A 25,342-nucleotide genomic window follows, 5' to 3' on the forward strand; every position below is an offset into this window, starting at 1 on the left:
ATTATGTCACAGACAAATTCCAAAACCATTTTCAGCATCAGGTTTATGAATTAAAACTGGCATTGCGAACTATTAACCAATAAGCAAATGATGACTTTCGAAACACCTTAAAACTAACTTAAGACAGATTCAATAAAAACGGCAACATAAAAAGGCTCATGAAAGGGTGATGTATTTTAATCGACGTAAGCACAAGCAGGAGGGTCAAAGTTCATACAACTAATCGAGTCACACGTGTGCAAGAAATGTGAACGTGATTCGAAAATTGGAGCTCAACTCTTGATATTTCTAAAGCTCTAAAACAGCATTGTTGAAGAATTGAGGGAATCATTTTGCCTCGAAGCTAGCATCACAGTAGGTAAACATTTTGTTTCAAGACGTTTATTAGGCTACAAACCACTGCTTTTGCATTCATTCTACCCGTGCCCGTAGTTTAACTGATAATAAATTGACAAACACAAACATATCGTGACTTACGCTAACGATGTTACGATGTCAGTTTTGTTCCACTATTCCATTTAGAGGCTGTTGAGATAATTGAGCAAATGATGTCATGTTTCTGACGTCGAACTAATTCCTCTCTCTGGCGAGTTAATTGTGGCACTTGTGTTTGTTTATTCCTAAATGTAGTAAATCGTCAGTCGTTGCAATTTATAGCTTTAATAACGAATGAGGTTTAAATTGGCAGTAGCTGTCATGTAGCCTTTGTTCAAAGCATGATTTATGGACTATAGTAGCAGGAGCATTTACCATATATTTGTCGTCTGATCTATACATAGAGACCACTTGTTGGAGGATAATCCGGCCGTTATGTATGTTGGCAATCATCTCGTGTGTGGAAACAGGTGATTTTAAATTAACATTACTGCAAATAACCCCAACAGTAGTCACCCATGCTCACTCAATGGCATTCATATACTAGTGCCAGTGTCTTCACCAAGTAATGCACTGCACACCTATTAATTCCCCCATTTTTGGGTTTTACTATCCTGACACATTCTCCTCCCACTGCTGATCATCATCAAATCATTCGCACACATTGTAAAAACGTAAAAAGAAAACCAAATATTTGGTGTCTGGAGCCAACGCCACAGAAAGGAAGGCTATACGAAGCTAAAATCACCTGGCAGTGGCTAAGCAGCACCCAGGCTTCGCTGCTGCCACCCCAAAGAGGTGCTCTGTGGCTGTCATGCTCTTGGCATTTCCCCTGCTGGCACGAACCCCGTGCCACCTGGAGCGACCTCCGGCCCGCGGAGCGAGCCCCAAATCCTTAGTTCGCCGCCCGGGTACGAGGAGGCAGCCCTCGGCCTTCTGGAGCTCAGGACACCTTTTGTCCCTATTACTGACTAAAATCCCTAAAATGTCACCCTGCATTTTGGGTTTGGAAGGGAAAATCTACTCTAGCTTGTTTGCACGCTAGTCGAGGGGGTTGGGAAAAGGAAGGGGGAAAAAAAACAGTATTTTAACATAGATGAAAGCAACCTAATCCGTTTTGTGCCAACTTGTCAAAAGTCTTAGGAAAGTAGAAATCACTGTTTTTATATGGCTTGGGTTTTGCGCTCATTCTGTTTAAAACACAAAATTTGTTTCACTGCTAAAATGACTCTTCACAACTACTGTAGTTGGAAAATCATTGGTAAAATGCATAAAATACAATCATATCAATTGTCTAGGTTCCTAGACTCTTTAACTCTTTCCCCATGAGTTAAATTTATCTCCTCTCCAGATTGGACCATAGTACCTGGCTGTCAAGGGTCTCGTAACGCGTATAGATTAAGCATAAATAGCAAGTGTCTTAGGGGTCTTGGACTTTGGTGTCACACTGCTGCTGTAGTGTTGGGATCAAGTGTCAAGCTGTGTGTGTATTCAGCATTAGTCTAGTCATTGGACAGGTGATGTTTTTGCTGAAAGATCAGTTATTGTGTCATGTTTTGTCAGGGGGAGTACCAGTAGGATTACTTGCAAACTGCTTTCTGTCTAGAATTTTAGGATTGTGCAGGATTCCTCTGTGACACCGCATTCCGATCCTCTTTTTACTTATCCGTTTCTAAAAGGCTGCCTGATCCTTTCGCTCATAAGAGAGACTTTGGCTGCTTAGCAACAGTGAATGCCATTGAAGCCTGGCAGTCTGCGGCCACTCCCCCCGCACGCCCCTGTCCTGGGCTCAGCAGGGATGAGTTAACGTGTTCATTTCTTGGCTGACTTGGATCTGGGCACAGACTTTGACCCTTGCACTGCTACCAAGAATTGTAGGAAATGTCGCTTTTGATGAAAGGCCGTCAAAAAGAGAAGAGCTAAGCACCTTGACCCAAAATGTGACATTGTTTGCACAGTTGACTGAACACGAGGAGGGAGCTGCGTCTGCACAATTGCCGTTAAGTGAGTCTCATAACTACTGCTAGCTCAGTTGGTCAATATCCTTTAGTTGGTCGTATAGTGATGTTTTATTTCATTTATGTTTATTTTTCCAAGGTGTCGTTGCTCTTGATGTACAATTTTACCATACATGATGTTGGGGTTTACTTGTGCTTATTATATATAAGAATACTGGATCAAATAAGCAAAATGTGTTCGTGTAAGAACATTTTTTTTGTATTTTCTATGGAATTCTTAACTTGAATAATCGAAAACCGAGACTAATCAAACGGTCAAATGACGTTAGGTCTTTATCTTGCTGTTTGCTGCTTCCCTATAACTGAGAAACTCAAATAGGGTTTTCCTATCATGTTGCTAACAAAGGTATTGGCAAATGAAATAAACTAAAATGTAAGCAAAGCATGCTGTAGCAAGAACTTTTTAAATATCACTTCACTTTTAAGTGTAGTCAATCTGCATGCTCACACTGTTGATATGATGCTCTCCTGTGGTATGAACCACAATGGTGCTTTTGTTGTCTTAGAAGAAGACTTAAAAACGAGAGTTGGCTAATTGCAACTTACTGAATTTCAGTAGACTCGTTTTAGAAACAGCTTGTGCCTGTGCTGTTTGTAAAGGGTTGTGTTGCTCGTGGCTCAAACAAAGCGCTTTCTTTGAGCCGAAAAAGTCATGAATAATTTGTTCACTCAGATACTGTTACAATGGTGGACTATGATGAGTGCAAGCAAACGCTCTTTTGAAACTTCAAGCATCATTTTACAATCATCAGCCTTTGTCTTTTGGGGTCATGGAAGCGTGACATCCGTTTCCATCTAAAACCAAGTATACCACCTTTTTAAAAAAAAAAAATAAATAAATAAAAAAAATAGTTGACTCACTAAGTATGGCCAAAATGTCCAATATAGTAGTATAGTTGGTCTATGTGGTAATCTAAAATTTTATATTTTATTCCTAAAAAGTACATTGAACATTTTTAAGATACTGCAACATGCGCAGTTTAAATATTAACATTGTGCATAGAAAAGAAGAAATACAACTTTGAGCTAAATAAACGTATGGAGACAAAAAATTCTGAAAAATAAAGTGCAAATGTATTTTACTTGCAAGGTAAATTCAACTGAATTGTACTTCAAAGATATTGTACTAGATAAAAAATAAAAGACAAAGGAAAAAAAACATCAATTTGAACATTAAACATCTTGTTTTGGTAGTCTTTCAGTTAAATATAGATCTTTTGCAAATCATTGTATTCAGTTTTTATTTATTTAACAAGCGGTTAAAAATGGATGGTTATCGCAACTTCATTGGATTTGGCTTTCAAATTATTGTATAAGTAAAGTAAAATGAGTCAAGTCCTTTTTTTATTTTTATTTTATTTTTTTAACATTGTAGCACTTTGCATTTATGGTTATTTAGAAGTAACAACAATTTTTTTTTCCTCGTCTACAGATGTTCATGGAGGATCAGCACATTTGTCTGGATTAGTGCTGCTAAACGGATGTCTTTTTCAGAACGTGATACTGTTACCTTGCCACAACCTCTCAATGTCTAATTCAACGCTTAACTTGACTTACAATGAATTTGTTGTACCACACAAAGACATCCATGTGTGTCTTCCTGCTGAAAGTCCTTACGCCGACGTATTCTTGGCTCCATCACTACCGAACTTCTCCGGTAGAATCTCTCATCACAGTGATGGAGAGGCCGGCGTCTCACCTGACATCAACATGCCGCCCACAGCCACACTGCCAGATGTGTGTGAAAAAATTTGTTTGAACTCAGGGCGTCCATACCTTGGCACGACTTTCACACCGTCGAAAAGCTTTGAGCTTGCTTCTGAGGACGACAATTTGAGTTTGCCGAAATCTGCTATGTTCACGCCAAATGGAAATCCTGGCGGTCTTCAGGGGACCTTTGTGTGTGAAGAATCTCCAGATCATAAACAGTTGGCTTGTGTTGAATCGGAGCCATTGACGCATTTCTCTGGAGCTTTTACACCAGAAAAATGTATTACCGTTGTGCCTTCTCTGTCAACTCTACAGGACATGGATAACGATAATCAGACTTCCACACCAGTACTAAACATTGCAAAACAAATGCTTCCTTCCCTTTTAGAATCCCCTTGCATTGAAAGCAGTCCAACAATATTCCCCAATGAACAGCAACCATCATCAATCACGCCTCCAAATCGTTGTGCTATGGGACTACCTGCATCTCTCAGAAAAATCAAGCAAATTGAGTCGGCTTTGAGGAATGTAAACTCTAAAGTTATGACAGGAACTGTGCACAAAAAAACGGTGTCAGTGTCATCGCCACAAAATAAACGACTGCATACAATTGTGCTCACTAAATGCTCTGAACCTCCTAGCGGAACTATCAGAATTAGTCCAAGTAAAATAAGGAATGTCAATGTATTTGTTCCTGATCCTGCAAAAAGAGCAAACAATGCTCAGAGACGAGTCAATCCAACCGCTGCTCACTTGGGTTTAACAATCGCACAGTCATCTGAGAATACTGTGGGCAATGGAGCATGCAAAAGTAACGTATCCACTACAGCAATGAAATCTTCTGTAGCGCAATGCAGCAAAGCCAGCACAGAAAAGGAAACCGGTTTAAGCCAAGTAGAACACTCAGCAGCTCAGTCCAAGGGCAACCAAACTTTCTGCGTATTATCCCTTGAAAAATCCCCCGATAAAAGTTTCCAGAAAGGTCAGAAACCAACTCCAAAGAATACATCAAACAAAACTGGGTTCAAGTTATGCCCAGCTTTGCGTCAGCTCAAGACAAGGCTTCGTTGTTCGTCAGAGACTTTGCCTTCCTCGCCTCAGCCACCCAAGGAACGGAGAACGATTTCCAAATCCTCATCTAGCATTACAATTTCGAGAAAGGAGAAGCAAAACAAACCAGCAACCCCAAACAACTCTTCCCAGAGAAAACTGGCCCCGCAGACTGAGGCCTCTAAAAGGCCTGCTGCAAGCCCTAGTCCTCGGGTGCTGAATAAAATCAGCCTAATGGTAAGTAGATTTTTGTCATTCTTTCAAAATCAATGATCCATATACTGTTTATACGAATGTAACTGTTCCTGAAAGAGTTGCAAATGGTCTAGACTTGAACATGAAGGATTCTCTAGATGTGACTGTGATCTGTTTGTCTGATGTATCGGTTTCAACGGGAAGTTTTAAAAAAAGTTTGGGAGGGAGTCTTACACCAACCTCTTTGCAGACAGTATCTGGCAGGGCAAAGAGCAGAACCCAATCGGAGCCATCCCAAAACCAACCAAAAGGACCAAATGTTTCGCAACCTCCCAGTGCCAGTCCCAGGCCTGCTCCTCAGTCTGTTGGCACCCCACAGTCTAAGCAGAATAGGATTGCAGGTAAATAATAACATTGCAAGTACATTTAAAGTTGTATAAATTATAAAGTATCTATTCGCTTGGTTGCTACAATATTTTTGAAAAAGTTTAGCAGCTTCTCCATTAGAGGGTGACATTTACCAGTTTGTATTTCAGGGAAACGACCCTTAGAATAATCTCATGTCAGATTTCTTGTCTAGTCTAAACAGCCTCTTCCTAACTTTCCCTTGGTCATCGTTTTTAAGAGCAGTCCTGGGGAAGGAAAATGAGTCTTCCTGTGATTAGAACTCATTTTGGTGTTTGGAAAAACATAGGGAGGAACGGGAAAGTTCAGCACTGCTGTTCACATAGAATATTAATGTTTAAATAGCACAGTCACGAACAGACACTCTCCAAAAGGATTCATTCTGACTTGAGGCAATATTTTTGTTGTTGTAAATTTTCCATGTTGTCTGGAGTACATAACATTGGTGAGTTTTATTTACGTATGGTCATTTAAGAATAGAGTAGGTTAACTTTTTAATTAACAGTATTAAATGTTGAATATGTTTTATAAAATGTTGTGTTTCAGTCCTGAGAAATGCGCCACTAAGCAGTCTGTCCAATCTAACCAGTTTTTTTTTCCGTTCCATTTCATAGCGGGGAGTCAGAGGAATTGGGGAACAAGAGAACAAGCCTCGGCGGCACGTGTCAAACCCCAGCTGAGTGTATCCCGTCCACCTGCAACTCCGTGTCCCTCTTCCATGGGTCCTCCCTCGACTCCTACCTCTCAACTACCTCGCAAGGCTTGGGTGCCATCCAGCAGGCTCAACAAAGGAAGCATTCACAGCGATCAGAAGGAAGGTGCAGCAAATACACAAGGTGAGCCTAGCGGTGTTTTACAATGGGGTGTCAGGGTCCGGGTGGGGTTGGTGTGTTATGAAATGAGACTTTTGCTGATTGTTTTCAAGGTGTGATTTTTTTCTTTTCTTTTTTTGAACAAGATGTTGAGAGGGTCTTAATAGTTGACCCACTTAAACGCAAAGACTTGTCGAAAATCCCCTGCAGGCAAATCTTCCTTAGATTTAATAGCTCTTCATTTGCTAAGATGGTGAGGCTTAGCCACATTAAAACATTTTTTTTTCTACCTTTTTCTTATGCTCTTTTTATGATCTAAATGCGCTCTTACACCGCATAACTTGGCTATGAAAGGGGTAATGTGACTTGGACTAGAGTCACTCATGTTATGAATTTGACGATTTTAGACTTGCAAACTTGCAACTCGAAAGATTGAACCTCTTACCTTTGCTTGCCTCACAGTTTCTGCTGTAGCCGCACATAAACAAACCCCTGTTAAAACGAAAGCAAGAGTCATACCAACCCCTGCAAGGTGGACTGGACCAAGTAAGAGCACACCCATTCACACAAAAATCAACATGCACATGTTGGAATGTGTCTAGTTAGTGCTGTTACTATCGAATGGTTTTATAATCGATTATTTAATGGACTAATCTGATTTATTTTAATTTTACATTAAAGTGTATTTAAAAAAAAAAAAGTGGGGTGGGGGTTGTGTTGTACCTACCATCTTACCGGTTCATTCATTGTTTTTCAACGTAAAGCTGTTCACAAATGTTTAATTGTGATTAAACACAAGATGATCCGTCTTCTTTCATCAAGGACTACAAACATCAGTGAACAATTACTGTTGATATGCTGAAATTAGTGGATTAGGACAATTTTAAATAAAAAAAAAAATGGTTCCAAATGATTACCTGATTATTAAAATAGTTGTTGATAAATTTGATAAATTACTCACCGATTTAGTCGATTAATTTTGACAGCTCTAGTGTCCTAAACGCTCGTAGCTGAATCCCTAAACCCAAGTATATCATTTATTACCACCACACTATTCTATAGTTAGGAATTTGCGTTGCGGAATCTAGCTTTTTACTTTTGCCCCATGCATCAAAGATTAAGGTTATTATTTGATCACTCAGTTTCTCCTCTAAAACGTCTTTCTGTGTCCGTAACAGTTCTACCCACAACAAACACACCTACTCGTACCAACAAAGGAGCATCTGCGTCTACTTCTGGTCCTCTAAAAAGAACTGCACCTTCTAGATTCGTTGGTTTAACACCAAGTAAACCAGGTAAGCTTGTTTCTCTTTAACAGAAGTCAGGCCAGTGAGAAATACCTTATGTAAGTATGAATGTGACTCTTCAAGGCTTCTTTCAGTTCAACTAACAGTGACAACCTTGCAGAGAGCTGGCCTGTCATCTCTTTTTAATCTTACATTTAAGTAGAAGTGAAGCAGAGGGGAGATGGTATAACATCATGAGCATGGTGAGAGTTGATCAAATTCCCATTGGCTCCAGTAATCCTGCTTGCCCCTCCCATCGCCACTCTCAACCTTGCGAAGCCCTCACCCACCCACCTTCCTGCCCTAGCATCCTGCCTCAGCTACAAGCGCAGCCACCATCGTTTTGTGCTGCTAGCGTTTTGGCCAATGACTGAAGCCTCGCTTTACCAGCAGTTTGCATATACGGAATATAGCAGAATGTCCTACTTGGAGACTCCATGGTGACCTGGGTGCTTTCAAGTTTCGCTGTCTGTTATGTCTCAATGTCATCGTTGTTTTTCGGGGGGGAGGTTGCGACTTGTTCCTTGCAGATTTTTCTTGGGTTTCTCGCCAACTTTATAACATTGAACTTATTTATTTTTTATTTTTTGGACAAATACTTGTATACGTATGCGGTGGCATTCTGCCTTGATTTTTTGAGAGATGTTATGGTTACCAAAGCTCTCGCCCTCAAACATCCACGTGCGTCTGACAGCAAAAGACTTACTCCGAAACATTCAGCTGCTGTCAGGATGCTGGAAAAACACAGTGGTTTTCCAAGCAGGTTAGTCACCTCATTTTGTTCGATTTTATAATTTGCTCGGCTTATATGGCCTCTGGTCAATTTAAATTTGCTCATGTTTTATTCACAGTACTTGACCTGTGTTGTAAAGTGTGTGCCTCCTATGTTTAGCTTGGATGTTTACTAAAGTTGTCTCTTAAGCAGAAGGTTCAGCTTTCATTTAAATGCAGCAGTCACCGTAATTTCATCCAGGGCAGACTACTGGTTGATACACAAATGAGATCGGAATGTTAGCTTTCAATGTACATCTGTTTCAATATCAATGCATTGTTTTTAAATTTGTGCATGAGTGAAAAGGATGAGAAAGAGAAAAGGGACCTTTTTGGCCACATGGAGAGAGACTCACTTATCTTGTTTCAACCTGAAATGAACCAAGGTTATTTTGGGCTTGACGTCGAGTCTCACAGTGACTGGAGATCAGTACAGTGGGGAAACTTAGTTATCTTGATTTTTGAAAATATAAGGACATTTAGTTTTAAAGGAATTACAATTCTTAAAATTAACATATCTAAACAAGTAACAGTACGATTACAATTTTGTTTAGAAATCTCACAAATCTGGCGCTGTGGCGAACAAACAGTGTCCCATGTAATGTGAAAGTATGACTGAACTGAATTTTTCTTTCATTGTGCTAACAAAGAACTCAGAGTGACTGATGATGACGTGACGAACAGAACTCATCACCAGTTCAATGCTGTGACATCTCCTTGCATGCCAACAAAAACACCACAGTGACTGTTTTCCCCTTTTCCGTTTGACATCTTTTGTCGAGAGCAAGAGGATCAGTTTGTAACAACTTGCAGATTTGATTTTTTTTTTTTTTTTTTTTGATTTATCGTTTCCCATTTTCTCATCACATTACACTTCAAAACCTATTTGTATATGAACATGGATTCAAGGTAATTGCTGATGTTTGAAAGTGATGGTTCTTGTGCAGACAGCAGATGGCAATCTCATTCAAGTAAACTCAGATTTGCTGACAGGCAACGAGTTAGAAAGGTCAGACCAAATTCATCCAGTGTCTATAGATTTTAAATTTGAACAACTTTACTCTGCTCTATCAATCACACTTACTTATATTACCTTACGTCAGGGGTGTCCCAACTTTTTCATTTGAGGGCCACATACAGAAAATCAGGACGCAAGAGCCACATAATGTTATGAAGAGAAATTGTGTTTAGTCCTAAAAATTGTACAAATAATTTATTGTGCTTTTGCATATTTAGAAAAATACTACAGTATATAAACCAATTTATTTGTAATATGGCAGTAGGGTTATTATAGTTTTGGAATTTTTCATTTTAGTTAGTTTTTATTAGTTTTCATGGTGGTTCTGTTAGTTTTTATTCTTTAAAAAATGCTTATTTTTAGTTTAGTTAGTTTTAGTATTAGTTTTTTATTTTATTATTTTTTTTAAAATGTGTTACTTGTGCACAATATTAAAAAAAAAAAAAAAAAACATGGGAGCGACGTCATCTTTTGGTGCTTTTCTATTGGCTGCTGCTAGATGCCGTCACTTCTGTGTGACATACTTTCAAACGTCATTATTCCGGTCTATATCAAAATAAATCTAGTAAAAATCTAATTTAAAATCATCCCCAAATGCTCATGCATTAAATTAATTACCAAAGACTAAAACGAAAGACATGTTTGCTGTAATTATAGTTAGTTTTAGTCAGTTTTGTCAACATAAAAAGTAGTTTAGTTTCAGTTAGTTTTCGTTGTTTTTTTTTTTTGTTTTTTTTTTCCCCCTCTACATGTGAATTATTTATACTACTATAAACATAATATTTATGTTAAAATAGTCTGAGCTTGGTCTTTTTCTATTCTCACTGTTAATAAACAAAGCTCTTTTGTTTTTGTTTTTTTGGATTCCAATAGTTCATGATGTAAGTGTTGGGTGGGTGATTTATTTATAAAACTGATGTAAACCTGGACTTGCACTAGCAGAGCAAGCTGCCCTTGGTGACCTGGTCCACAGAGCTCTGGTTTGAATTAGGAAATGGAAAACTAATTGCATTTAGAGGATCCATTTTTATGCCGCGCTATCTGTGAAGCAGTGCTGGGAATTGCCAGTACATTATTACACTTTATGGAAGGGGGATTGATGATGATGATCATGAATGCTATCACGACTCTTGATACATTTTCTTTTACAGTAGAAAAGAACAAGGTGAAGACTTGTTCCCGACAGCAAGTGTCAGCATCCCAAGCAAAACAGAATATTGGACCTCCAGATGTGGTGCCACCCAATGTCCCACGGGATGACGGAAATGTCCAGAGGATCCAGACTCTTGGGGGGCTGCTTGCAGCCTCTAACTGCAGATTTGAAGCGGTGACTGTTGTCTTGCAGCAAGCGCTGGCTGAGGTAGGATAATTTTTTTTTTTTTGTTGAAAATTTTAACAATTGTACAATTAAAGAGGAAATATATGCACAGTTGTTTTGAGAATAACGGCCAGTTCTACCAACAGTGTTATATGGCAGTGTTTATATTGCAAATAATATATATACAGACATTCATCACCTCAACAGTTTTTCTTTCAAGCATTGATATTTAAACATGTTGTTTGAATATGATGCGTCGAGCAGTGTCAGGTGACTGGCTTCCAGGAACCAAATGCCTCTAGTGTGTATTCTTGCCCCGATCCATTATGAACAGGCCTGACAGATCAGGACACAGTTCAACTTCAATCATCGTAATTCCTTATTATATTACTGTCAAAACAATATTATGCCTTGGGAAAATTGACAGTCTGGTTACATCCTGGTTTTTACTTTTATGTCTTTAACATGCATGAGGTTGATTGCGTTAATTTGTGAGAGGGTTTCTGGGAGGGACTCTGAATGCATTGAGAATTAAATTGCTCACAGTATTATTTATTTATTTTTTATTCAGTGACATGTTTTAACAGTGATAGGTGGTGGTATGATCAATAGGATTTTTTTTCAAAGTTTAGCTAAGGCTGTCACAAAGCGCTTGTTAAAGATAACTTTACTTTAAGAAAAAGCAAGAAGAAAAATTGGCTTCGTCATGTTTATATATAGGAAAAATTACAGCATGTGTATACACTGAAATCTCTTATGTCACAATTTGGTGTATCTTTTTCACGAATGTATGCTTTTGGTCAGTTCACACATGTTTTTATGGGGTTTTTTTTACCAATCGAAAGGGTTGAATGGTTGAACAAACATGCCGTTTTGCTGGTGATGATTTTGGAGGTACGAGGCTTTTCCACTAGATGCCAGCAATATGCACAATTTAAGCCGTAAAACGAGGGAGCTTCAAATTTGCTTACAAGAAGGAGTTCGCTTGAAGCACGCGTCGATATTGTTGAAGCTGTCTGTGTTGAAACTGTCCACACATTTCCCGCTGATACTTTTGACCATGCAACCACTGATCCCCGCATCATTTCTCTCTTTTGCTTGACAGGGTTGTAAAACCGATTGCATCAACATCCCTTTCACAGCACTCAATGAATGTAGTATACATCAGCTCCATGAGCAAGATATAAGATGGAGTACTTAATTAAAATTCTATATACAGTATTGTAAAGATAAGGATGCTTATAAATGAGCCGGTTATTGTGTGCCGGTGGTGAAGAGTGGAAACTACTAGTCATTCAAAGGCCCAAGAATAGATGACGGCTCTTCCCATCACAGTGTGAGAATGCCCCAGCTGTTGGCTTGATATGGTCAAATGAGCTTGCGGCCGTACCACTTAGCCAGCTCTGCACATTGTTCCTTATCATCTGTTTGGGTGGTGTGATAATGTTGTGGACAGCTGGCTGTCAAAGCAGCAGATACACACAAATAACTTATTGACTTTGACAGTCAAAGTATTTCTCAGAGAGTGTAATTTGTGATATTCTACTGTATGCCCAATGCGCATCATCATCAGCAACACTATGTATCTTCTTTGCTTTGACTGGGGACACAATCGTGACCTGTGGAGAAACTAACTGCATGTTATGCCCAATCAGTCTTATCTAACATAATAGATGCTGTTGTTTTTGTCTACTGTTGTTTCATTAAAAACATAGGACGATAAGGTACTTGGACGGACCAAAATGATTATCATTCTTGGCACTCACAAAGGAAAAGGGGAAAAAAAACAAAACTTTTCTCCACTGAAATCAACTCTTGGCAGACATAATTTGGCAATTTTAAATTTTTGTCAGCACTTCTCCCTGTAGGCCTATACAGAACAATTTTCTCGTCCAGTGGTGATAGTTGTGAATTGGCTTCTTATTCTTTGGCCTGATTGAGTTTGGCCAACCAGCTGCACATCATTATTGCCTGAGATTCGTTGCTAAAAAGTGAAAGTGGACATCTGATGTGTCACTGTATGAAAAGGGTGTGTAAGAGTGGAATTGTGAGCATGAGGTCCACAGAGGGGAGTGGTCCAGAGCTTTGGCGGATGATTTAATGCTGCTTTGGATGTGAATGGGGGGGGTGGTAGTAATGAAAGCTGTCCTCATGTACCCCTGGGAAGGTCACTTCCCATCTTAAGGTCTGCTCCATCATTTCTCCAAATCATCTGGTTGCTGCAGTCTGACTGCTTGCATGTGCTGTCTTAAAGTGACCTCACCTCCAGTAGGGAGGAGCCTGTTCTTCCTTTTTGAAGCCTGCCCCTTTGTGAGCGTGTTTTTTTATTATTTTTTTTATTTTATTTTTTTTTTAATACAGCAGTGCACTTAGAAGTCAGTTAGCTCAGCTGGAGCAGCAGCTTGTAATCCAGGAGGATGTGAGGGGAGGTGGTGCGTCCACCTGGACCGCCGTTTGTCCTGGCTTACTTGGTGGGTCCAAACCCCGGTGGGGGGCAGGGTTATCCAGGGATCGAAGGCTGATGTCATGGGCTGTTCAGGCAGCAAACTGTGCCTTCATGCTCCAAAGCAGGTAACGTCCATAGACTCTTCATTTATAGGCACAGATTAAGTATTGGAGAGTGATGCGTGGTTCACCTTTGCTTTTATTTTTTTTAACATTTAGACCATCCATAATGTCGCATGTTGTGATCATAATTGGGGACCAGCACAGAAGTAGTTGTAAATTAAATTGTCTAAGCAGTTTACGCGTCTCATCTTGAAACCTTGGAAGAGCACTGCAGCAAGTGCTGCTCCACCTAGATAACACTGAACGCGAGTTGTCTGTCAAGTTTTGCTTTAAAATTCTCCTGCCCTTATTCCTGATGTTTACTTTTGTCAGCAACTGCAGTTAAATTGCAGTCATGTATTTGTATTTGCTAATATCCTGGCTTGGTAACTGCATTCATTAAACATTCCGATGAACATCCGTGTCTTCTTCATATTGTTGTATTTTTTACTTTTCAATAATATGTGGCATTATTGTCTTTTTTTTATATCACAATAATGAAGCAATCTGAATTCTGTCAAACGTTTGTCAGAATTTTGTCGTCGCATTGATTTCATGTGTCGGATCTCTTTTAACTTGTGTGCAGCGCGATGAAGCCGCGGGTCAATGCAGAGAACTCTCTCAGCAGTTGGTCAGCCTCCGAGGAGAGCTCGGTAAGATGACCGGACAAGCACTTGGTGATTGTACACACTTAATATGGCACTTGTTCAAACTTTCACAACAGTCAACCCAATGGGTACCAAGTGGGGGGGTCTCTTGATGCTTATCCCAATACATGGGGTACGATACATGTCAGGAACCATTTGATGTAGTGGGATTATGATTCAATAAGGTACATCTGTAGTTTTTGTCATGTTAAAGTTGCAAGCTCTCCGTAGCCCAAAATATTGTTGTTCATTTCAAAGAAATGAATTAACTTGAACCCGATTTTACCTGTTGTCCATCTTTCATAAAAGACGGCTCAATATGTATCTTGATACATAGCGTGTGATACCATTTGAAGGATGGTCTTCGGTTCATTTAAATCAAAACAGATTTTCCAATTCACCGATAATAGTAAGGCTACGATGTCATCTTAAAAGCAGTCAGACATTCATTATGTTGTCATTTTTGTTACTTTGTTTGCTTTGGTGCAGCATGCTTGAATCTCGTTTTCATTCTTTGTGGCCTGTGTGCAAGCAAAACATCAAACAGATCTCCAAAATAATTGACCACACCAATTATCTCACAACAACCACTAAAGCAAGCTTTTTGTTCATTTAGTCAGTTTATAAAAAAAAATAAAAATAAAAAATGTTAACAGTAGTAGTGCTAATTTTACAAATTGGTGTGAACACCATCTTATTTGCAGTTTGCTATTCATGAAGTTGCTGATTTGCATCAACCCAACCCGTGGAACCTGTTCAGCTAAGGTTCACTGTAAAAAAAAAAAAAAAAAAAAAAAAAAAAGGTAAAGTTTCAAGATGGTGCCAAAGCCCTGCCTCATAGCAAAGTAGTAATTGTGTTCAAGGAACCATTTTGAAGTGATAGTTGACTAAGCACTTACTTCCCACCATAGGCATATGTTCCATTAATCATTGTGCAACTGGGTGAATGAGGTAACAGAGCTTTGAGTACTTTGAAACTACCAATAAGTGAAGCCTAAAGCTGGACTGGCCATCTGACGTACAGGGCCCATTGGGCTGCTGTCTTTTGGGGCTGATGCAATGCCATTCCCAACCCACCCCCCACACCTCCTTCATTCCATTTCACCTAAAGAGATCAGACCAATATTTTAGAGTGAGCAGCTTATTAATGCATTTACAATACTAACAAGCTCACTTAAAGTTTGTGCCTTGACTTAAAAAATATTTGTAAACTAATTTCTGTCCACTTACTTGACCCTAAAACCAGCGCTTCCAAATTTATTTATTTCCGTTAATCTTATTTTCTGCTTGTTATGCAGACACACGCGCACGCTTCGTTTCAAGTGCCTCGGGACTTACACATGACCGCTATTAAATACTCAGCACTGATCTAACATTCTTTTGTTGAATGGTCCGTCAGCTACCCGGACCTCAAGTTGACCTTGTCGCTTGTACTGTAGCAACAACTGTTTGAAAATGTTCGTGTTCACGTTCCATTGCAGGCCTCACATTCCTCCTAAAAAAAAAAAAAAAAAAATCCATTGATGTCACTCTTTAGCCAGTAATGTTATCCAGTAACTGCCACACATTACATCTATCTCGATCTGTTGCTCCCAATGTGAAACTGTGGGCCAGAGCATCTAATTTGGTTCTGGTATAAAATAGATCCACAGTCACCATATGAGCCAAATGGTGTTTGTTTCAAGGGGCGGAATTGGACTAAAGGCTCATATGACCAGATCACAGTTGCGCATGGTTGCGGAATGCACTTTCTTGGCCTCTACGTGCCAGAGCCTGATAGCTGGTCCCACTATTGGCTTTGCTTCTGTTTCCTGGATCTGCTACGGTTATTCCACTCTGCCGACACTCCTACAGTTGTTGTATTCCTCTGTAACTCAACAGTTAACTATCAGACTCGCAGACATTATTGTGAATGATGGATGGATGGATCCATAGTCGGTCATCTTCAATGAAAACTGCATGATAGATTTAGTCAGTCAGCAACGACAGCAGCTCGTGTTGAATATAAACAGCTGAGACAAGAGGTGGGAGTAAGTCATTGTTTTGAAAGTCACAACAAGTCCTTTTAACATCGTAGAATAGATTATATTATTTTGGGTGAGTTAAATGTTTGTTTTAAAACTAGTTTTTATAAAAGGTCCACAATATTGTAAACAAAAAGAAAAGCAAGCCAAGCAACTGTCACAACTGTTGCCAGACAAGCACCCGATGCTAACAGTTAGCTGCTAGCCACGAACGTCTGAGACTTGTACGCTCTCTACGTAATTTCAATAAAAATGTTAATAACGCAAGCCGAAATGTCAAAGGGAAGTCAAGCTGGCGTTCACGCCGCCAAGCAGGCCGTCTTCAAAGTAAAATCTCACCTGTTGCATTGGTGTCAATGCATTTGTCAGCTTTGTTTTGTCATTAGCCTTAGCGTAGGTGGCGTGTGTGTGTGTGCAGCTTCCCTGACAATGTCATGTGCCACCCCAACTCGCACGCGCGCACATCGAGACGAAACAATCATGAATACATTTTATTTTTGTTTTGGTGGAAGAAGCAAGTCTTTTCAAGTCAGTCCAAGTCAAGTTGCAAGTCTTTTAACATTTTGCCGAGTAGAGTCTAAAGTTGTCAAATTCATGACTGGAATATGACTCGTCCAAGTCACATGACTCAAGTCCACACCTCCGGCTGAGACAATGAGACTCGTAGACAGAACAAATGTCTCTGCTTACACAATGTTTTTAAGAGCAACAATTACATAAAAGGGTAAAAGGGCCTCATATGAAATATTTTACCCATGGTCCAGATTTTAGCAATATAGGGGGGGGGGGGGGGGGCATTAGGTAATTTTGCCATAGTTGGCAGATATAATTAGTTGGCAGATATAATTGTAGTCACGTTTGGGCAGTGCCCACAATGTGTTTACATGACATTAAAGAAAAAGTAGTGACACATTTGTAACAAACAAATTCACTAAGGGCCCATTGTGATTTAATTCACAACATCACTTTTATTAAATCATTCTAACGAAAGCTGGCACACATTTTAAAGCTACATACCCACACCAGACATCATGGATATCGAGAGTTATGTGTACTAAACATATTTGACATTTTGCAGAGTGCTCAGCCAATTCATCGCAACGACTGGAAAAGGAAAAGCGGGACTTGCAGGATGCTCTGGATTGCGCAATGCGGGGACTGCGGGAACAGCACCAGAAGGACCTGGAACCAATGGAGCAGAGAATGCAGGCCTACCAGGCAGATTGGGACAAGGTTCACTTCAGCTACCAGGAGGAGGCAGACAAGTGCAAAGCGTTGTTGGAAAAGCAGGTTTGCTCCTGCGCCCATTGAGCCATTGGCGCTTGTGTTCAATTTCATTTTCATCTGTCATTATAAAAATAGAGAATGCACATCAACTCACTAGTAATACTCTGGGATTATCTAGTAATTATTTTTTTTCCCCCCCAAAAAAAGATTCAACAACTTGAAGTCAGTCATGAGGCCAAGAAGCTGGAATTAGAGCACAGCCATGTAGAACAGCTACAATGTGTTGAACAGCAACATGAACAGTCACTGGAAGGTGAGTGGAAAATGTCTTTAAAAGGCTTTAAATGTCATTTGGGGTTTCCAATACATACAAGTTGATACTGAATATTCAGCTTACCCATTTATTAACCGTTTCACTGATTTTTAACGTTGTTGTTGTCATCATCATCAGAGCTCAGGAAAATCCACACTCAGCAACTGCAATCTTTGGATGCAAGTTTGAAGGATTCAGAAGCGGCACTCTCTGTAAATTACATTTATTTTTTTTATTTTTTTTTTTTTTTTTTTTTCCCCCAAGACAATTAATCTGTCACCATGCCATGCATTAAAGTGTGCCTGTTTTCTGGCAGGCACAGATTGAAATGCTGACTCGGGAAAACACTGACCTGATCGAAAAGCTTACAGCAGAGGAAGACAAGCGGAGAGAGCTGGTGGAAAGTCAGGTATACTGACCTCGATGTTGTACGGGTCGGAAAATCATGAATAACAAAAAAAAAAAAAAATCTTGAATGGCTGGCATCGTGACCTGCTTTGGGACCAATACCAACTCACGAAAAACACTGCCCTTTCCCATTTTTAATCTCTTCTGAGTGCAGAGTTAGATCGAGTCTGCCTTTCCTCATCAGTATTGGTTCAAAACCCACTCAGCATTCTGCCATGTAATTAAGGGAACTTCATTAAACCCCACCCACCATACAATTGCTGTTAGTAGCAGAAAAAAAAAAAGAAGTCAAAACTAAAGTTTAACAAATACCCCACTCCATTGAAGCTAAAACAAGGTATTCTAGTTCATCACTAAGTATGTGATGGTGTTGAGGTAGGTGAATGCACTAAAGTTTTATAAGTTGCAATATGATTGCTTAATTGTCACTGAAGTGTTGTTGCCGGTTTTCCGTGATCCGAACTCATTCACTTGCAGCCATTTTCATGGAAGCAACCCCCTTCGCTCCCAGTTGTTTTACTGGATGTTGATTGATTTTGCGAGGCCCACAGAATATTGTTCTATTGCTATAAAAAAAAAAAAACATTTAACCCACCAAAAGACAGATTAGTCTCTTCTTTCAGCAGGGGAAAAAAAAAAATACATTATCTGTTTCCGTTTTGCAGCAATTAGCATAAGAGCTAAGTTTCATCAATATTCACATTCCTGGTGGAAACGGACAAAAAGATTTGCAACATGGCCCTGGTTGATGTCTTATGCCCTGCTGCCAACTGCTGGTGTTTTTTTTTTGTTTTTTTTTGTGTTTTTTTTTTTAATGTGTGTTTTGTTTTGTTTTTGTTGTTAATAACTACCAGTGCTTTAAGCCACCTCTTCATGTCAGAAGCTGCATCAAAGCCTTCTGTATGCTCTTGCATTAAAAAAAGAAAAAAAAAAAAAAAAAAGATGTAAACATGTTTTGAGGAGTGAAAGAAAAAGGATTGAATGAGCTAAGGAGTCCCAAAATATTTTCCTTGTAGAAGGACTCGCACACTGTGTATCTGGAGCAAGAGCTGGAAAGCCTGAAGGTGGTGCTGGATATAAAAAACAAACAACTCCACCAACAGAAGAAGAAGATGATTGAAATTGACGAACTGGTAAGATCGAGAGCCGAGGCGAGGGACCTGCATGACGCCGTCAAACGTTGCATCGTTCACTCCCTTCCTTTTGTCTGCCAGCTTGAGAAAAATGTGAAGTTGGACGAGAGCCTTAAGAAGGTCCAGCAGGAGAACGAGGACCTCAAAGCTCGCACGGAGCGATATGCTGCTCTCTCAAGGTAAGTGAGGTTACAGCTACAATTAGGTGTTTTTAGGAATTTACCGGTACTCCTGTTAAAACTTAAATATCATTACTGTCTCAACTCAACTTTATTTATAAAGCGCTTTAAGAACAGGCATTGCTGTAAGGTCGTTCCAAAGGGAGGGACCGGCAACAGCAAAAGGCTTCATCTCCTCTAAGCCTCCGCTTAGCCCTCGGTACCTCCAATTGAGTCTGGTCTGCTGACCTGAGGCACCGGGCAGGTGTGTAGGGGTGCAAGAGCTCAGCGAGATAAGGTGGGGCAAGACCATTGAGAGATTTGAAAACAAATAGAAGAATCTTAAAGTGGATTCTAAATTTCACGGGCAGCCAGTGAAGAGAGGCGAAATTAGGGGTTGTGTGTTCCCTCTTACGGGCACCAGTAAGGAGACGAGCAGCAGCAGCATTTTGGACAAGCTGGAGACGCTGCAGGGAGGACTGGCTGATTCCAAAATAAAGTGCATTACAGTAATCCAGCCGAGATGTAACAAAGGCATGGATTACCATTTCTAAGTGCTGCTGAGATAGGATATTTGTCATTTGATATGAATTATTGCCAGTACTGAAAACTGTACGAATAATTATCCGATGGATTTAGCTTCATCAATGCAGCGCCACTGAGGTTTTCGATCGCACTTTTATTCGGGACTTGTTTTCATTTAGTGTTAACAAAACCCAAGGTTTTAAAATTTGCCAACAAGGCCATCTTCGATTTTGACTCATTTGTGAAGCATTTAATAAACAAAAAATAAAATGGCTAAACTTGAATTTTATCCGCTTGCTCATGAATGCATGATGAAGTCCCGAACATGCACTGTGCTTGTCTATAAGCATTAATTTGCTCTTTTGATGGACAGAACTGTGCTGTTGGTCATCGAAGTTGATATTTTGTGGCTCGCAGGCAACTGTCTACAGAGCAGGTTGCCCTGCAAGAATCGCTCCAGAAGGAGTCCAACGTGAACAAGCGTTTGTCGCGGGAGAATGAGGAGCTGCTCTGGAAACTCCAGAACGGCGAACCGAGCAGCCCGCAGAAGGCGTCCCCCAGCGCTCTGTCTCCATCCCACTTGAGCTCGCAGTCTCCTCACAGCTCTGGAGCCTGCCCCGCCTTCCCGCTCTCGCCCAGATAACGACGGGCCCCCCCTGCTTCCGGGAAGCAAGCGGGCTCATTGGCGTCGGCCGTCTTAAAGGTCACCATGTTGACTTATCGGCGTGGTAAACGTCATATTTTCCAGATCAACTCTGACATGATCTAAACAGAGACGCAGACTGTAAAAAATGATGCACACAAGCACTTAATAAGCAAGGCCATGTTGTAGCTTTGGCTGGCAATACAGGGATGGAGGGGACAAACGATCTCAGGACATGTATGTCATGAACTATGATTTTTATGATTTTTTTTTTTTTTTTTTTGCCCCCCCTTGTGGCCACTGGAAGCTCAACACTCACACACTGCATGTTCATTGATACACAACAGCCCTGCCGTATTCGGGATGTGGTTTCCTGCACCTTAAGTCACACCTTAAGGTGTGACCCCCCCACCACTTTTTGTTTATTTGCTCACGGGACCAATCCCAATTCTGTGTGGTGTGTGTTCTGTAGGCCGGGCCCGACTTCACCCCCTTGAGGAATCTAACACAGCTTTAAAATTGGGGTCTGTTGGCAAGAGGTGACTTTGCTTCTACACATTGTCTTGGAAATGTCTGTTATACAGAATTTGAGTGTAAATTCTATTATTGGTGTGTTGGCGCTGGTTGAAATATGCAGTTAATAAACTTTATTTTAAACCCGCTATATGAAGTGTTTTGTTCTCAAAGTTGAGCATTTGGCTTTTTGGGTGAAACTAAAATACACTGAACTTAATTTGACCTCTAACCTTTAGAATGCATTGTTCAATGTTTCCAGCACTATTTGCACAACTTGGCCTCTCACAAGAAGCTGTTTTACAAACTTGGTAACGTGTTGCATCCTGTACATTTCGGGGTTCGGTTAAAATTGGTATTTTAACAGCTTCCCCTTAGCACGTTTCACAATTTAAGAATCCATCAACGGTACCTCACCATTGCGGAACATCAAACGGGATCATCTCAGAGACTGCCACTGCATCGCCAGGTTGCTGTAATGAGAGACTGGAAAAGGACGTCATGGGCGTGTCTAGCCCTTTTTTTTTTTTTTTTTTTTTTTTTTTTTTTTTTTTTTTTTTTTTAGCAGCAAGGTTATGTTTCAGGTGGTCAGACAAAACCACTGCCCTATGTCTCAATTTGAAGGGGAGGTGTTACGTACTTCTTATAGCTAACTGGGTGCCTATGCCCAAAAAACTTTTCATAAATGCGGGAATGGAATTGTGTAAAAAATGTACAAAATGATTAAATTGATCTTGTGAGGCGAAACCTCTGACCTTAGACTCACCCCTGGTGGACATCCTTGGAAATGGGGGATTTAAAAATAGGTTTCTATTCAATTTCTTAGTAGCAAAGTAGTGCAAAATTTTACAGTTGGAAATGTACATTCAAAGGTTGAGAGTATTTTCCACTTGTAGTGTGTTTTAGGTTCATTCTGAAATTTCACTTGGAGGCCAAATCGCCCTGTTTTACGTATGAAATATAAAGAACATATTGCTTGATCTTTTTGGCATGAATATCTTGCTGTTTTATTGGTAGTTGAAGCAGGTTACTTCTATCATTTCTATTTCCATTGTTTTAAAAACGCTCATCTGTTTTGACTTGCTGATGATTCTTCAGCTTTCTGTGGAAAGTCACCGTTGAGAAAGTCGGGGTGGAAAAGCAGCACTAAAACAAAACACGTTCTGGGCATGTGCAACACATTCCACATATGGAGCGCGTTAGAATGTCAGCCTCTGCGAAGTTTTCAACTTGAAGCGGATTCTTCTGCTCGTGACTGGCTACAAAGCCACAACAAAGCTCTTAATGCTGCCGTCGTCTTTTCCAGTGTCAAGCTTTGAGCGTGAAGAAGCGTTGCGGATAACTGAACAAGTGCATTGTAGTGTTGGAGGAGATGGGGAAGTTGTCTTATAATGTAATCAATCATTTAGCTTTTTAGCGTTTTAATACTGAATAAAAAAAATACAAAAATACACAATGATTTTTGCTATTTGGGCTATTTGGACATGATGCTGGTCATCACGAGAGTCTCGCCGTGCTGGTTCTTGGCTTTGCAGGAGTACTTTCCGAAATCGATGGTCTCCATGTCCTCCACGTCGAGGACGCTTTGCGTGATGCGTGTCGTTTGACCCCGCCCTCGATTGACCAGCCTCCATGAAGTTTGGGTGTGAACAGGACGCAGGCCCTGAAACAAAACGAATCGGTCCTATGTGTTGTTGTTGTTGTTTTTTTGCGTAGTTTGCCCAACTTTCATGTTTAAGATCATCAAATAAACACAACACAATTTGTTACATCTTTCCTTGACTGTTGTGTTGTGTTGTTTTCTGCTCTTAAGGCTGGGGTGTCCAAACTTTTTCATTTGAGGGCCACATACAGAAAATCAGAAGGACGCAAGGGCCACATAATGTTATGAAGAAAAATTGTACAAATAATTTATTTGTCCTTTTGCATATTTATAAAAATGGTACAGTATATAAACCAATTTATTTGTAATATGGCAGTAGGGTTATTATAGTTTTGGAATTGTTCATTTTAGTTTTTATTTTGTTTTGAGTTTAGTTTTTTTTTTAAATTTAGTTAGTTTTAATTACTTTTCAGGGTGGTTCTGTTAGTTTTTTATTAGTTTTAGTTTTTTTTAATAAATGCTTAGTTTTAGTTTAGTTAGTTTCAGTATTAGTTTTAGTTTTTAGGGTTTGTTTTTTGTTTTTTTTATGTGTATTACTTGTGCACAACATTTAAAAAACACCATGGGTGCAACGTTATTATTCTGGTTTATATCAAAATAAATCGACTAAAAATCACATTTAAAATCATCCCCAAAGGCTCATGCATTAAATTAATTACCAAAGACTAAAACGAAGGACATTTTTACTATAATTATAGTTAGTTTTCATTTTAGTTAGTTTTGTAAACATAAAATGTAGTTTGTTAGTTTTCTTTTTTTTTTTTTAAAGCATCTTCGTTTTTATCTTATTTCGTTAACGAAATTGGAGTTTTGAATTTTAGTTTTTTTGTTTGTTTTAGTTAATTTAAATAACCTTTAATAGCACCTGTTTTTTTTTTTTTTTTTTTTACGCCTTCCCTTCTTACTTTGACCATCTCCAAACATTTTTGTTTTTATTTTATTTGAACTGAGTCAAATGCCATTTTTAGCATATGTCGCGGGCCACTAAAAAATGGATGGCGGGCCGCAAATGGCTCCCGGGCCGTAGTTTGAACACCACTGTCTTAAGGTTTTGTTGCGTACTCACAAACTAGTATACGGTTTAGCTAGCACTTTATTATGTAGCCTTCCTGTCGAAGTTAGAGCTGCTACCTGAGTAGAAATGTTTAAATCTCCACTTAAGCCTTAAAAGGTAAGAGACGTTGCTATGGAGAACTTTAATTAATGTGATGTTCTGAACCAGAATAAATATTGACTGATTCATTTGTTGTTTCCGGCAAGTCTCTCTCTCTCACTCACCTGTCCGGGATAAGACCAGGTGAAGCTTACGTCGACGTCCGGCTCCCCTATCACGGTGCAGGTCACGTTGACGTTGTCGCCACCGCTCGCCAGCTCAGAAGACGCCTTCAGGCTTACAAATGGTGGACTACTGGGGACTGTCGACAGCAGAATGAATGGTCAGGTACAGTTTGCCGAACAGCAGACGGTTGACGAGCAGCTTTTACCCTCAACATAGAGCAACTGATATTTAGTGGAGATCTGCGGTGTTCCTTTGGCCACGGCCCTGCAGTAGAACACCCCCTGATACTCGAGGCCGGGGGTCTGCAGGACGAAACCCTTGGTGGGGTCATAGGTCACCAAGGTCTCATTGGAAGGGATCTCCTCGGCCGGGACTTCTCTGTGCAGAGACACCTTGGCCTGCGGGGTGGTCACGCGGCACGGCACCGCGGCCGGCTTGTCCGGCCGCAGGTACACGATCTGGAAGTGGATGTCCGACGGGACGAACAGGTTGTCCTTGTCTGTGAGAAAAATCCGGCTGCCGTTGATTCAAGTGATTTGATGAGCGACGACGTTTATAAGAAGCTGCGTGTTCGTTCACCTTCAAAATAAATGTGGGAGGCATACGCGTGTTCGTGGTCCTTTTGGCACTCGCGTCCGTCGCACACGATCACCCAGCAACTGTACTGTCCCGTGTCGGCAGCAGAGGGCGCCGTCAGGATGAGCTGGCTATACTTGTCGCTCTGTACGATGCTGGAAAAGAGAGAAAGGATGGGAAGCCGTTTGAGTATTGTTTTGATATCCTCCTGACTACCAGCAATTCAAATATGTCCACTGTAGTGGACATTTTTAAACCTGAATATCTCCCACCCAGTGCATAATATTGAATTAACTCATTTTGTGCTCGAGAGCACAAAATGAGTTAATTCAATGCTCTAGAACACAAAATGTGCACTAGAGCACAAAATGAGTTAATTCAATCTTATGCACTGGGTGGGAGATATTCAGGTTTAAAAAGGTCCACTACAGAGGACAAATTTGGATTGCTGGTAGTCAGGAGGATATGAAGGATATCAAAACAATACTATATAGTATAGAGGACATTCAGAGCTTTCCAATGATACCAAATGTGTAGGGGTGGGGCTTTGCTACCTTTGATTGCATCATAAAAGAAAATGGCTTCCTCCATTGCAAGTACTTTTTAGGGAAGAGAAAAAGTAAGTGTATAACACTTTTTATTGAACAAATTTAGGCTTTAAATGTTGTTAGCATGTTTTCTATAAGACTCTTGAGAACACAGTAAAGTATTGTTTGAATTATTTTAAC

The 25,342-nt window shown here is 40.0% G+C and overlaps 2 protein-coding genes across 7 annotated transcripts in view; one reads left to right on the top strand and one right to left on the bottom strand.

Annotated features, from left to right (window-relative positions):
- Positions 1-194: 194 nt before the first annotated feature.
- Positions 195-21,245, top strand: mtus1a (microtubule associated tumor suppressor 1a). 6 transcript variants are annotated; one of them, XM_077532524.1, is made up of 16 exons: positions 199-358; positions 780-845; positions 3,826-5,390; positions 5,599-5,749; positions 6,368-6,589; positions 7,028-7,111; positions 7,744-7,860; positions 10,795-11,000; positions 14,092-14,158; positions 17,255-17,466; positions 17,611-17,716; positions 17,855-17,928; positions 18,033-18,125; positions 19,141-19,257; positions 19,339-19,436; positions 20,358-21,245. In XM_077532524.1, the coding sequence occupies exons 2-16, from the start codon at positions 815-817 to the stop codon at positions 20,581-20,583; spliced, it is 3,369 nt and encodes a 1,122-aa protein (XP_077388650.1). In that variant the 5' UTR covers positions 199-358; positions 780-814; the 3' UTR covers positions 20,584-21,245. The 6 variants fall into 6 exon arrangements, with proteins under 6 accessions (XP_077388651.1, XP_077388650.1, XP_077388652.1 ...); XM_077532523.1 differs by having other exon boundaries at positions 200-358; positions 10,792-11,000; XM_077532525.1 differs by lacking the exon at positions 780-845 and having other exon boundaries at positions 195-358; positions 10,792-11,000.
- Positions 21,246-22,093: 848 nt separating this feature from the next.
- The window catches only part of pdgfrl (platelet-derived growth factor receptor-like), a 5,751-nt gene continuing 2,502 nt past the window's right edge, over positions 22,094-25,342 (bottom strand). Inside the window, 4 exon segments of the mRNA XM_077532201.1 lie at positions 22,094-22,759; positions 24,038-24,174; positions 24,244-24,537; positions 24,618-24,769. Coding sequence (XP_077388327.1) covers positions 22,571-22,759; positions 24,038-24,174; positions 24,244-24,537; positions 24,618-24,769 — 772 coding nt within the window. The 3' untranslated portion in view covers positions 22,094-22,570.

Source organism: Festucalex cinctus, chromosome 9, assembly GCF_051991245.1.
Source record: "Festucalex cinctus isolate MCC-2025b chromosome 9, RoL_Fcin_1.0, whole genome shotgun sequence".
NCBI lineage: Eukaryota > Metazoa > Chordata > Actinopteri > Syngnathiformes > Syngnathidae > Festucalex > Festucalex cinctus.

Coding starts and splice junctions, on each gene's coding strand:
- mtus1a (XM_077532523.1), top strand. CDS start 815: ATGTTGGCAATCATCTCGTGTGTGGAAACAG. Junction 5,391..5,598: donor TGAATAAAATCAGCCTAATG/GTAAGTAGATTT, acceptor ACCTCTTTGCAG/ACAGTATCTGGCAGGGCAAA. Junction 6,590..7,027: donor AGGTGCAGCAAATACACAAG/GTGAGCCTAGCG, acceptor CTTGCCTCACAG/TTTCTGCTGTAGCCGCACAT.